General features: G+C 40.6%; 1 protein-coding gene across 2 annotated transcripts in view; it reads right to left on the reverse strand.

The window, feature by feature from the left end:
- Positions 1–14,825, reverse strand: part of CLSTN2 (calsyntenin 2) — a 317,814-nt gene that overhangs the window by 14,462 nt on the left and 288,527 nt on the right. For both annotated transcript variants that reach the window (XM_058031610.1, XM_058031611.1), the window contains exons 10-13: positions 7,391–7,557; positions 3,172–3,320; positions 2,072–2,295; positions 256–426 (exon numbers count right to left, since the gene is read on the reverse strand). In XM_058031610.1, the coding sequence (XP_057887593.1) occupies positions 256–426; positions 2,072–2,295; positions 3,172–3,320; positions 7,391–7,557 (711 nt within the window). The remainder of the gene's footprint in view (positions 1–255; positions 427–2,071; positions 2,296–3,171; positions 3,321–7,390; positions 7,558–14,825) is intronic.

The raw sequence follows: 14,825 nt of genomic DNA on the forward strand, positions 1-14,825 counted from the left end.
CCCACATTTAAAGAAAGCAGGGATGTCGTTTTCCTTACTTGGGGAGTAGCAGGAGGGATGCTGAGAATCCAAAGGGCAAACACAGCACATCCAGAGATCAAGGAGCAGCTGTGTTTTTTAAGATACAGTCACCCTTGGGATATTTTCATGGCTAGAAAATCACAGATTTCTGTCCAATTTCTTATACATTTGAGCTTTCATTCCAATATATAATTGATGTGACAAAATAAGGGAAAACAAATTTCCTGAACTTACCATAGATTGAATATCCTGCAGTGGAATTTGTGGCATCTAGATGTTTTCCTTGAAGCTCCCCATGATCTAGTTCTAAACACTCCTGTTCAGGGTCTAGTTCTGCACCAATGACCAAAACATCACAGAAATCCAAGTTGTGGAGCATTTCCTCTACTACCACTTGTTTATTGACTGTGAATCCATGGCATGGGGCATGAAAAAAAGACAGAAATGAAGACAAATTATCACAGATCAGCTCATTCATTTTATGTGCTTTGCATCAGGGCTTTTAATTTTTTCCAGGATAGCTGAACTGCTTTTACTGATATTAAATCCAGCACACTTCAAGCAAATAAAGAGAAGTGTCCAGTCTGCACAGGTGCTGTGATGATGAAGGCCTTACAAACACACAGTGAGATAAATAGAAAATATATTGCTCTGTAGTATAATAAGGCACACAAGAACATTATTGGAAGTAGAAAACTGAAATTTGCTCTTGGAAATAAATTCATGTAAAAAATTCCACATTTCCATGCTGAATTGATACCAGCTTTCTCAAGGAAAACCAAACTGGAAAAATACACATCCAATATATCTATGCTTGGATGATTCTCTTAGTTACTCTATGCCCCATAAACAATTTACATTACAAAGACCTGGCCGTCTATCCAAGAGCAAGGCATTATTATAAATAGGAAGATCCTGTGCTGTGTGACTTAAAGAAATTAAGTTATAAACTGACTGTCCTTCAACATGTACAAGTAAAAAAATAATTCTGTTACTGGAAAAAGGGTAGCATATGAAATTAATATTTAAATTCTCTGATCAACTTAGCACAGAGTGTGTGGCAAAACTGCTTAAGCAGCTCCCTGAGGGCACAGACACTGCAAGTCTGGAACTTCCTGCCCATTTTGCAAACTTGATGTTAGAGGGCAGGAATTTAGGAAGGAAGTCACTGGGAAGGAGGGCACAGCCAGGAAAGCATTATGCCTTAGATTGCCAACTCCTGGTGCAGTGAATCTGGGTACCTCAGCTCTAAGTTACAGCTGTAACATATCCAAAAATGCAGCCCAAGTCAAATTTGTAGGCTTTAGGCAATCTGTGCCTGTGAACTTGCACACCATTACCCATTTTCTCTTCTTCAGAGACATCCATCTAGTTGCTGCTTATTCTAGTCCAACAAACTGTGTTTAGAATGATTCCCCAAATTACTAGACATTTCATCTGCCTTGTGCATAAACATTTAAAAGATTCCTTCATAGACAATGGTTTTAAACTTGATTTATACTTTTGAACATTCACACAGTGTTGAATAATAATACACACATTGCTTAGCGTTAGAATAAACAATCATCATTGACAATAAATATTTTTAAAGGATGATATATACATTTTATAGGTGGGAAACTGAGGCATGAGATTACTTTTTCAAGTACCACTCACAAGTTAGTATCAAAACTGGAAACATAAGAGCAGACTAAAACTTCAACTTTTGTTCAATTACTGCTTTTCACCTTATCAGCACAATTAACAAAATTCTGTTACAAGTAGAGGCATTCTAATGAAAATACCCTACGTAACAGAATATGAAAGGAAGAGTAGAAAGGAATAAAGTATACTAAATGAATACTACATGGAAAATCTGCTTTTTTTGAAACACCTTCTGATCTGCCACCATTTAACACATTTTTCAATGTGCTGAATTGAATTTCTTCAGTACAGCATTACTGTGGCCTAATTAATCTGGGTGAAGTGACTTCCTTTGTTGCACCATCCTTTAAAAAATATGAGGAGACATTACACAATGAGTAATAATATTTAAAAGAAAGACACAAACCTCTGTCATGTTCTCTTGAGTCCAGTGGATGCTCCATTTTAGTGACTGTGCTGACAATCCTGATGTCAGGGAACAAAATAACACCTCTTTCACTTTCAAACTGTGCAGCTGGTCTAGCAAAGTGGTCCATCCCAGTTATGGTAATCTTGGGCTCATTGGCCTGAAATACCATTACATAGGCATCTATATCTGGGATACTAATGCAGACATCTTCACCAAAACATCTGAAAAGACACATCAGCCATTAACTGCATGTAACACATTGCACATCAGAGGAGTGTGGCACTGGCAATGCCCCAAGCCCAGCTTGTGGCTCTCAGGTCACTCCAATTCATCCTCAGGCACCCAGCTCTGGCCCTCCCCTCCCTTCCCAACTTCACAGATGCTCATCCTGAGGGACAAACTCAGTCTTTCCTAAGGTGACTATCAGAATAATATTTTATTGTTTAACTGACACTTATCAGAGCAGTAAAGGGTTTAAAAAGCTAACTAGATAACAACTAACTTTAGCAAACCAAACGTTAAATTCAGAAAGTGGTAGCTAATGAATACAACACGGTTATCCTGTCATGGGTGATTAAAAGGGCCTAATTTTCCATTTAAATGGAAACTCTTTTTGGGACACTCCAATATTTGCAGTGAACAAGAGGTGCCTGTACTTCTATTTTCACCTGAATCAGAGGTGTGCAGGAAGTGAATCTCCTGACAAACTCTGCCTCATTTCACGCTGGCACAGGAGCGGGGCCAGCCCTGGGATGTGAGGCTGGGCTGGCTCCAGTGGGGCTGCCTGAGAGCTCTTAGAACTCTGCTTGTTTTCCCTCCAAAGCCCTGCTTTCCCTGCCCCAAAATGATAAAGAGAATGCAAGTGCGTTATACTAACAAGAAAGGCTTCTTAAGAAGGTAATATCAAGAGTAATCCACCATGTAAATGGTGGTTTTGGCATAAAAGTAAATTAAATTAATCCTTTAAAGTTCAATAACAAAGCAGTATGATTTATCAATTTAATTTAGTTAAAATTATTCTTTTTACATGGCCAAAGAGAAAAGTAATTCATTAAAAATGCTCCTAATCTGTTCAATTCAACTGAAGTAGAACTTACTGGACTTTAGATGAGACTTTGAGACGTCGCACGCCTGCAGTAGGAAACTGTCTGGAGTTGATGTATGAGACCTTTTGGAGGGCTTGATTTATATTCTCAATGTCATCTCCTTCCATGACAAGGGCTGACTGGGAAGGGTTGAAGTGATACTAGGAGAAATACAAATAATTAGTGTTTAAGGGACCAGGTACAGAGTACAAAATAATATATATTTTTAAGGAATGTTGCACAAATGTAAGTAAAAATTTTAATGATTTAAGAAAAAAAAAATCTCCATAGCTATCATTGGCTGAATCCACATGTTGTTCTCTATAACATGTACTTGTATCAGTCACCTAAAAAATTAATCCAGATTTGCTGTTCTTTTCCCAGCCTTATCAACCTTGCTGGTACAATTTCTGCAGCAATTTCCAATGCTATTTATTTTTGAACTCTGTAGAGGTTCAAAACCTTAACTTACCACCATGATTATTATTTCTATGTAATCTTTTTAGGTTAAACATTCCCCATATAAAAGCATTGCCTTTTGAGCCAGCCTAGCATGTAGAAGCATATTTTGGCTGCTTTCTGTTGTGGTTTTATCCTGGCCTACCTTTCTGAGATATATTTCAACACAAATGAACAAAACAGTTACAACATTTGCCTCCTACATCTTCATTAATGTCAGACACACTAAAGGGGACTCTCCATCCTGCCTGATGATCAATAAGGGTGTCTTGATTTAAGATGGAGCTGCTCACTTGGGCCAGCAAACCCTGCAAAATCACTGCCTGCTCTTGTAGCCCCAAGCCTTCTCTACTGCACTGCACTGAACACACGTCAGTCTTGATGACCAAAAACTTTGCCACTGTTGTGACACAACCAATGACTGATTTTTACCTGCACCATAATTAATCCTAATTATTTGTTTTATCTGCTAATTGGTTCAGTAAACCATCTGCATTGCTGAGGAAATCAGAGTCACCCACTTGACATTGTACCCTGCTGTTGTCGGCACAGGACACAAACAGCACTTTTCTCTCCTGGAAAGGCTTTCTTTCCCCAAAGCTGGGCATTGATTATGTGAAGATGCTGTTAAAATACAGACAGAGGCTGCCTACACTTCCTTACAGCCAGAAAGGTTAAAAAGCCAAACACATCAAACAGTCTGTGAGGAACAGGAGGAAGTGCAGGGTCCTTTGTCAAACAGAACATGGAGGACTGGGTTTAAAGCTTGTGCAGGAAGGTCACAACACACTGAAGGGTATTTTTTAACAAAGAGGAGGACTAACATGAATCCCAGCCTGCAGATGCTTCTTTATCCTCTCTTTAAGCTAGCAACAGTAGAGAATAAAATTAGCAAAGGGAGACTCTAGCTAGCCAGTTAATAGCTCAGCTGCAAAACAGCTGGAATGCTGCCAAAGAGACCAGAGAAAGGCCCAGTCTGAGCCATTTTTGTCTTTCTCATTAAAAAAGCTAAAAATAGCAACAGTTTAGAACGTGTCTCAGAGAGCTGTTACAGATACTGAAAATTAGGCTGCAGCCCAAAACCAGTCCAACACTATTGTCTCAGAAATGCTGCTACACTGCTCTTTCTTAGGTGGTTGAAGCGTGAATCTCCGTGGTGCAAAGTGCCCAAAACACCCTCCAGTATCAGTCTGCCAACTCTGAATCTGCAGAGCACCACCTAAACAGCCCCACAGAACCCACTGTCTGTGCAGCTGTCACACATGCCTGCCTGGGATCAGGTGTGTTTGTTTCTGACACCACAACACCTTTCTCTCTCATTTTCTCTTCAAGGTCAGGCAACTGTTCTGCTTTCAGCTGAGCTTCCTTCTGTCAGCCCCCCAAAGAAACCCTTCCACAATCTCTCTCTCTCTTTGCTCCTTTCATTTTTGCCCCCTTCTGTTGCTCTCACTGTTGGCTTGCTGAGGCAGTAAGAGCAACATCAGTAACTTAAAAAGCCCAATACCTGTATTTCAGAAAATGAAGATGTTTTAAAGCTTTGCAAAAGCAGGAAAAGGCAGAAAACAATCCCTTGTCTTCCTTTCCCCCTCTATACTGCCAGTGCAGTGAAGAAGCCAGTTACAGATGCTGGAGCAGCAATGGTTGGTAGGAGAGGGATTTTCCCATGCCATGAAACAGGAATGACTCAAATATTTTCAGGTTTCAGAGGGCAAAAACAGGGGAGGAATTACTGTGCTTTAAAGCACCATGGACTAAATGCACAGTACTGTTGAAGATTGCAATGCAAGATGTTTTCCATTACCATCTCTATGGCAGATTACCTTTGTCAAGTGGGCAGTTTGCCTTATCTGTCTCTTTGAGTGACCACAATCACACCTCCCTGGGGAGGTGATTGCTGATAACAGCTATTGAATGTCCCTGCATGGCTGATAAGAACTACAGCATCCCACTGGGAGATGTGAGCCCAGAGGGAGGAGCCAAGCATTGCTACCCAGATATAATCCAGAGGTTTTGAGACACCAGCACGGCTTCTCCACTGGATTCCCAGAGGAACAGCAGCTGCCTCTCCTTTCCCTGGATCTTCAGAGGAAGAATCCATCCTTCTCTATAGGATCCCTGCTCCAACAGAACCACCCCTGACACTGCAGGAGGGCTGAGCCACAATTCCAATGGGACTGCCACCAACACCCTGATCCACAGGGTGTCAGGTTGGGTTCTGACTCTGTCAGTGTTGTTCTGGTGTACTGCATTGTTCATTTTATCCTTTTTTTTTTTTCCTTTTCCCTATTAAAGAACTGTTATTTCCTGCTCCCATATTTTTGCTTGAGAGCCCCTTAATTTAAAATCTATAGCAATTGGGAGGGGTGGGGAGGGTTTACATTCTCCATTTCAGGGGAGGCTTCTGCCTTCCTTAGCAGACTCTTGTCTTTCCAAACCAATACTAGTACTTTAATTAATGGAAAATCCCAGCACAGAACTTACTATTAGGCAAACACACATGGGTTCCACAAATCTCTACCTGCTCCTTGTATGCACTACCTTTTAAAAACAGCTTTAACCGACCCCTGTGTCCTATTGCTATGAGAAGCAGCAATGTGACATTCTTAATGATGTCCTTGGCAGGATGATAAAATAATTCTTTGGGGTCTTTCTTCATATGTAAAAGTTAGAGCTAGCAAAATTCCTCCTTACCTTTGCACTTTCAATTTTCATTTTTACACTCGTTTTCACAAAATGTGTCAGTTATACTACACCACTGCAACCTATCATCACCCTGACAGGCATTTATTTGGGTGTATTTCAGGTCAAGTCTGTACAGCAGAAAGGTTTGGCTAATAAAATGCTGTCCATGGCACTCCCACTGCACGTTCCAGATGAAGTGTTACAGCAGCATCCTCCTCCCTCTGAAAACCCCACAACAAAACACCCCTGTTCAGTTCTTCAGGATGCATTGTCTGCACCCAAAGGAACTTTCTGGACTGGAAGGGAAGCTCACCTCCTTTGGAAGTGGTATTTGTGTGCTAGGAAACAGCTTCACAAATTCATTTACACTGAGCACAAGAACACTGCCACCAAATAATGGTGTCAGTAAATGAAAACTGACAATGCAGCTTATGTGAGGATAGCCAACATCCTACATGTGTATCCAAAGAACAGAATTTCAGAATTATCTGAATGAATGCAAACCCATCTAGCCACTAGGTCAACTGAAACAGGATTTCCCTGTCTGTTTTTCTCCAATCTTAGAAAAAGCTCTACATTACCAGTAGTCATATGCATAATGAAGATGGATAATGACTTATATTCAAATCTAAAAATTTAATTTCTTGACTTTAGGGTTTTTGTGTTCATTTTTCATGTACCATAAAGTTTTCCTCTTTGAACACACCGATTTTTAGAATGGTATTGCATTAGGACTTATGTATTCCACTGCTTTAAAACTACTTGAGATCAAAATTCAATAAATCTTTGGAATCATGTCTGTTTCTGTATAAGTAACAAAATAAGCATGAAAACACAACCTGGTAATTCATACAGGCTCTGAAGTATCAGCAGTGCCTTACTTTCTGATCATCTAGCTCTGCAAAAATGGAAACATTTTTCTTTGCAGTGTCACAGCCCTTTTACTGTTCTGTTTTTTCTTTGCATGATTTTATGGGAAATTACATTGCTTCTGGGAGTATATTTGCACTGTGTGTACTCTACCTTGGGCTCTCCATTTCATAAATCAGATCTAAATTTTTATCAAAGATGATGTCAGTTCATCCCTCACCTTTATTCCTTGGCCAAGACTCTCAAGAGAATTAATATCGAGCCCTTCCTTGCAGGCCTGCAAGCAGGAAATCACTTTCTGACTCTCAATTTTCCCTGGCCGTATTGTCAGGCTGGCCAGGCTGCCATGGAAGTACTGAGCAAACCTGGGCTTGGTGACTTCACCTCCTGCAAAAAAAAGAGGATGCAAAATGGTTATTGGTACCAACACACAAACTGCAAATGTAATAAATCACTTTATGGTTTAACATGTTTAAAGAATCTCTATCCATCTCAGCCAAGTGTATTTGAGATCCCATTTATTGTGGTACAGTGGAATGTCTTTGTGGATTTTTGGGTAGCAAAGCTGTCTTTAAGATTCTTCATTTTCCAGGATTGTGTTCAGGTGGTTATAAAGCTGAGACAGTGTCAGAGCTCAGTGCATCCCTCTGGGTGTCCAGAGTTGCCAAGGACCGTGCCAGGGGGCCTCAGAGACCCTGGCACACAGCCCAGAACACCTGGGGATTTGATTATGACCCCTGGAGCAAGTTACCAGCTTTGTATGAGGACCTGAAAGTCACACAGGTTTGAACAGTGTAATAATAAAATGATCACAGGGTGAAAATGTAGATTTTAGGATTTTTGGTATGGGGGTTATGGGGACAAGATGGAGGAATCAGGGCATGTCTAGTCCTTCTTTCTTGTTGTCCATTTTCTGCAGTGATGTTGGCACTCTGGGATTGGTTTAGAGTAGAAGCTCAGTGGCTAACACAGGTGATGGGTATTGGGAATTAAGTGTAAATATGTTATATGTAGTTTGTAGTATAAAAGGACAACACAGAGTGCCTGTGGCTGCCCTGCTGAGCAGATCTCAGCTGGGCAGAAAGAAAATTTTATGGATAAGAATTAATAAACAAACTCAAGACTGAAAAGTGAAGAGTGCAGACTCATTCTTCAGTTGCACGGGTCGAAGCAGAGACATCCTGCACATCTAGGGGCAGCAGTAATCAACAGCAACCCAAGAAGACAGCAAACCCAGAAATGAAACAGGGCGTCCCAAATGTACACAAGGAAGCAGATGATTTTTAAAAATTACCTTACTCAAGTACTAAAACACTAAATAAATGTTAAAGTCCAATATTTATTTATAAAAGAGCAGTATTTGCAAGTGTTCTGTGACAAGATCAGCTACCTCTGCCTTTGTCCTCCCAAGAACACAGCACCAGATGAGCTGAGAGTGGTGGCTCTGTGTGTACAAACTGCCACACTCCCTGGGCTGTGTCTGAGGACACGCTGGCAATTCCTGCAGCGAGCAGGGAGCTGTGCACAGCCCCTCTCTGAGAGGCTGGGAGTGCTGTCCCTGACCCCAGGTGCATCATTTGGAGCCAGGTCTGGTCCTGTCTCTCTGTGTTGCACCTGCAGACACGCTCGGTTTGGTTCCACTCCAGGCAGCTCCGAAGGAAGGCTGATCTTTAGGAGCTGTCAATAAAACGTGATTACAGACTGCCTGCTCCAGTGATCATGGCATCTCAATTACTCTTGGGACAGTTAGTGATTTACTCATCCTCCTTTAGGAGAATTTTTAGAGCTTGTCTTTCCTGCAGTGTTATCTCTCTCAGTGCATGTGAATTACTGCCTGCCTCGAGCCTGGGAGGACCAAGGAAGCCACAGAGCAGGGAGCCAGGCAGACTAATTGGATTAGCAGCTGATAATAAGGTGGTGTAATTGGTAGATAACTCATCTCTACAGTGTTTGTAGCTTTAGTATCAAACAACTTGGTTTTGGCAGGCAAGATAGCTCAAACTTGAACTTTAACTTGTGTGTGGATTGGAGTTGGATAGGGATGCAGTGGCAGATTTTCTTTAGGCTGCTGTTGTTACCTAAAAGCCTGAAAAGCCTCACTTCCAGTCTCTGCAGGATGAGCATTATGAGGAAGACTCGAGCTATTTTATATAGTGAAGAAAATACACACTGGTGTACTGGCAGAAAAGGGGTGCCCAAGCAGGCTGTTTCTTCAGAGAAGTAGGAAAGGGTTTTTTGGTTGGTTAGTTGGTTGGTTTGGGTTTTTTGTGGTTTTGTTTCTTGTTTTGTTGTTATTTTTTCTTTTCTTTTTATTTTTTTTTTTGTTTTAATATTACAGCACAAACTGCCTCTTTTTTTCTTACCCCAAAGAAAAGTTCCCAAGGGGAAATTATTCTTGTCCACTCTCATTCATTTGTCCAAGCTCATTACACAGGAAATTTCCTCTGGGCAGAATTTTGAGATATTTTTTTGACATTTGAGATTTCCTAGAAACTTTCACATACACGACAGCTAAAGTTCAACCTTTCTGATACTTACCAAGAGAATTATTTGTTAATTATTTGGTAAATCAATAGTGCATTATGGGGACATTGGCTTTTCAGCCAAAATGCTGTTATTTTTATCTGCTTACATTGTCTTGAAAAGTACATATACAGCAGTAATATAACTGGACAGAAAAAGGTATGCTGAATTAAAAAAAAAAAAAAAAAAAAGCAAGCATCTCCTTAAAAAGGAGACAAAATCATTTAAGAGATTACAGAAGAAGAAGGAATCACATTTTGCTTGAAGCTTCACATTCTCATATCACTACAGAATTGTGAAGACAGCAAGTTCCAAGGCTAAAATACCAACACTAATCTTGGAGCTTTGAAATTTAGAAACCTATAGTAAGTCTGCCAGTAGGTCTTAATAATTCTGAGGAGATGCAAAATAAGAGGCAGGCTCAGATCAGTGAATGTATTTAAATGTGAAATACACTCATCAAACACAGCAAAAACCTAGTCCTCAACTGTGTTGTATCTTGTGTTTCACTCAGCACTATGTTTATTGATTGCTATGAATTAATATGCTGTGAATGCTAATTCTTGGAGGATGGTTAAGTGGTTAAGGCTAATTAATGATAGAGCCAAGTGAGGAAAACAGAACCTTCCCTGCTGTCAGGGAATTAAGTTAATGTCTGTAACACAAAAAAGACTGAAATTACACTATAGTTTAGTCATCAACTATTCTTACTACAATTCCTTCCATGAAAAATTTTTGAAGCTACTGATTTTTTTCTCTTCCTTAAATGTAAATTTTGTGGTTGCCATCACAGTTGTGAGGGAACACAGGCCACAGGATTGTTCAGATCCTGCTGATAAAATTGTGCATTGCTTTTCACACCTGACCCAGCATGCACCAACACTTCTGAAGTCTGGCAGATACAGGAGGATGGATGGTGGCTTTTGGCATTAATTCAACCCTTGTAAAAGGAAGGTGGTGTCAGCAGACTGTGGAGGCATCCAGAAGAACCATGACATCCATTATTATTCACTATAATACCGTTCACCCCTTAGGCATTGTCGAAGTAGCATGCACCATAGCTTTCACTTGCTAAAATAATAACTGTTTTCTGGACTGAGATTCTTCTGTGCTGGTTTTCATCTCTTTTGCTGCTGGAATTATCTAGGGACATGCAGGAGACCCCACAGGCCCCTCAGTGGGGAGTGATCACGCTGCCAGTGAAAGCAAGACTTTACAATATCAGTTCTTGGCACAGACATAAATAGGCACAGACACAGCTACAGCTGCTCCCTGAAATTTCAAACACACCAGAACAAATGGAGAAGACCAACCTACTTAATTTTAGCTGAGTATGTTGCTGATGTCTGTCTGTCTTAGGGGCAGTTCAGTGGGGATAACTCCTTATACACATGGAGGAAAAGAAATGTTTTGTAATAAACAGTTGATAACTTCCAGATGAACAACAATTTAGGGGGGTTGAGAACTGTTACCTGGCAATCAGCTCTCGCTGCAGACACAGAGAGGTTCTGCTAGATATAACATTAAATCTGTTAGATACAGCATAGGGGAGTCCAGGGGGAACTGAAGAATCCCAGGGTTTGGAATTCATGGGGTTGAAATGTGTTCATTTAAGAAGCAGAGCTTGTTTCCATGACACGTTTGTTTTTCATTTTGCATTGAGTTGATATAAAGTGTGACAGAATTTGATTAGCATTGAATTTTGCAGTTGTAGGTTTGATTACACAGATGTAAAGTGCTGTTTGCCTTCCTTACCAATCTCCAAAGAACAATCAGCATGTCAAAACAAGTGACTTTAGTGAGCTCACAGATTTAGCAGGCTTTTTGTCCTATCCTAATAATGAGCAAGTAATTATCATGGCAGTCAAATCACAATGAGCTTTTCATGGGAAATGGTGAAGTCAAGAGAATTTCCAACTGAGATGCAATTTTTTAAAGATATTCTAGATTCTGGTTATACTGAGCTAGATAATTAAAGAACAATCGAGTATTTAGGGTTCCAACATAAAGACTGAATTAATCTGGGAGCAGGCACAAGACATTCTGGCTCTGAAGTCCTCAGGTCCAAGCCTCCAAATTTATCCCATCTTTTTACTACAGCAGTTCAGGGAGCTGGGTTTAATTCTCTGACAAGTAGATTGGCTGTAAAACAGGATGAAACTTAACATAGATTTCAGGAGTAGCCCCAATAAGTGACATGACATTTCTCAGCACAGAAAAGTTTTAGTGGGGTTTTTTATATCACTCAGATAAAAATTAATCATAAATTGGTCATCAGACATGGCCCATGTTAAGTCTGCCTTGCTCTGGGTAGATATCATAACCCAACAATTCACTCAAACAGCTTTAGGCTTTAAAGCTTTATCTGAAGTAGGCAAGTTCAGAGAATACTACGGGCTCCCTGCTCTTACACGTCCAAATGCTAACTGATGTCTTTGCAATACATCCTTAAACACAAAGTGGGTATAACTTACACTACTGACAATGATTTTTCTTAGGATAATAAAAACACTATACAATTTTTCACAATTCGGCCAATAGATATACGTTGCTCAAAAAACCCTATATCCCTATTCTCCAAAAATTATTTTTGTGCTGGTAAGTAGTTCTCCCTGCAGAAATTCAGTTATAAATGGGGCATATATCTGGGGTGACAGATTTGAATGCAAATTCAGCTCTCCAAGAAAACACCCTCCTAAACTAAACCTTCCATGTGTGTTTGCATTTCTATTACAGCTGAAACTCAGCAAAGGTCTCTGAAGTGCAGTGAAATCTGCCCCATCTTTCTCTGGATGAGAAGGACTGTCGCAGACATCTTTTATGGAAAATCCTTTCCTTGGGATTTTTCCTCCTGAGAAGCTGAAAAGCCTCAGGAACAAAATGTAAACAATGGTTATCTGCTGCTGTGAAATGCAACAGGTGCATCTGGGATTGGTCTCATGTGGTTGTTTCTAATTAATGGCCAATCACAGTCAGCTGGCTCAGACACAGAGCCCGAGCCACAAACCTTTGCTATCATTCTTTTCTATTCTATTCTTAGCCAGCCTTCTGAGGAAATCCTTTCTTCTATTCTTTCAGTATAGTTTTAATGTAATATATATCATAAAATAATAAATCAGCCTTCTGAAACATGGAGTCAGATCCTCATCTCTTCCCTCATCCTCAGACCCCTGTGAACACGGTCACAAAGGGCAATGCAGCAAGAGCACTGCTGTGCCCATGGAAGCACTGGGACACAGATGCTCAGCATCTCACTGTGCTGAGCTCTGTCCTGGTGCTCTTGCATTCAGGTGTGCTTGTACCTCTCCTCTGAGGTGTCAGGGTTGTGCAAGCCATGGCAGCACCCTTGGCCTGATCCAGCAGTGTTGGATGCACAGTTGGGGGAATCTTTATCTGTTAAATACCTTAATTTCTGGAGGAAGTCCAAGGTTGAGTGATACAGGGTATCACCGGCTGGGTTCTCTGTACAAATCAGGAACGGGACGGGGCTGTGGAACCTGTGGAACGTGCCTTGAGCTGTTTTATTTTCCAGCATCAGTCTCATTCCATGGTTATGGCAATGGGAAGATGCCAGCAGCTCACATCCCAGGCAGCAGACCAAGAACTTAATGTTACAACTTACTTTATAAGCTTTTTTACCAATCACACAAAGCAAAAGCACATTGACAGTAGTTCCATCCAATCACCATAAGCACAGGTGCCTTTGGTTAAACAATGCTTGCTTATTTCGAATACAATGCCTGCTTGTAAGCCTTAAAACACAATGCACAGAGCTCCATTATTAAGCTTCAACCTTCCTAATACCTTGCTAGATAAACTTTTCTGCAGCTTAGGGAGTTATTCTAGACAAGTGTCAATACACAGCCCATTGTTCTACTTGCCCTTGCTTTTCTACTTTTTAAATAAATTTTCCGCTGACCAATCTCATGGCTGCTGCTTAGCTCTAATCACAGTTCTGCTGTATCTGAGGTCTGCCTTTTGCAGCTTTCCCAAACCCCTCTGATTCTGTGGGTTCGCACACAGGGTACTGCTACACTGCCCACACTGGCTCTCTTTTTTCTGACCCCTCTCCAAATTTTAACTCTTCTGGTGCTTCTTGCCTTGAATCATTAGTCAGTTCTGACTGCCCTGGATGATTTATGTGTCAGCTGAGGGCTGGCATGTGAGGATAATAAGGTTATTCTACTGAAGGGCTTCATAGAAAACCTGATCTTTCCAGCATATGTTAAGATAAGAGGAAAATTATAGGAGAATACAGAAGAAAAGCATAATAGAAAACAGCAATTCCTTAGAAAACAGGACCTACAACAGCCTTCTGCTGTATCTGTGATAACAAAGTAGCTGTTGACAGGCTTCTCCTAAATACCGTCTCTATGCAGTGTCCAGCAGGATTACACTGTGAAGTTCCAGCACTGCTGAAGGGGTGGCACTGAGAGAAACAGCGAATTACAGCCATGGTAAGCTACAGCATAACCTTGTGACAAGTAATTCACTTGTGTCCCTTCTTTCCTGACAGAGCTTTAAGAGCCATTCACAAACTCCTTGCCTCCCAAAATGCCTTGTATGAACTCAGGAACTTATCTTGTCAGAGAAACCATGAGGAAGTCTGTCTTCTGCCCCTGGTACAAAAATTATCAGACTACCAAATCACATAACCTTGCTTCCTTGCTCTGTCTGCTTTTGCCCCTGAATGTATAGCAATAAAGGGATCAGAGTGGGAACCTATAAATCTTGGCTTAATGGAAGAAGTTTGTCACTCTGTAAAAGGGTCCATTTGCTATGTCCTCAGATAAACTGAATCAGAAATAATGAACTCAGAGGAGAACTTCATGGGGTGAGCTCTTGTAAAATGTGCTCCAGGACAGGCTAACAATTTGTTTGCATTGCTCAGGAGAATTAAATAGGATGTTAAAACCTAAAAGGGAGAATAAGAACAGAAGATCATGAATTCTGATTCTATTCTTGCTGTGATGCGAATTTTTTAAGTGACCTGTGGAAAAATCATCTACTGCCCTTTATTCCCACAGAGTATGGGTGACTCTCCTGCCTTGCTGCACCTTTTTATTATTTGAAAAGATCTTGAGACTTTTAAGGTAAACGGGCAAATCTTAAAGTAATTTTATGCTAAAGAA

Source organism: Melospiza georgiana, chromosome 10 (assembly GCF_028018845.1).
Source record: "Melospiza georgiana isolate bMelGeo1 chromosome 10, bMelGeo1.pri, whole genome shotgun sequence".
NCBI classification, from domain to species: domain Eukaryota; kingdom Metazoa; phylum Chordata; class Aves; order Passeriformes; family Passerellidae; genus Melospiza; species Melospiza georgiana.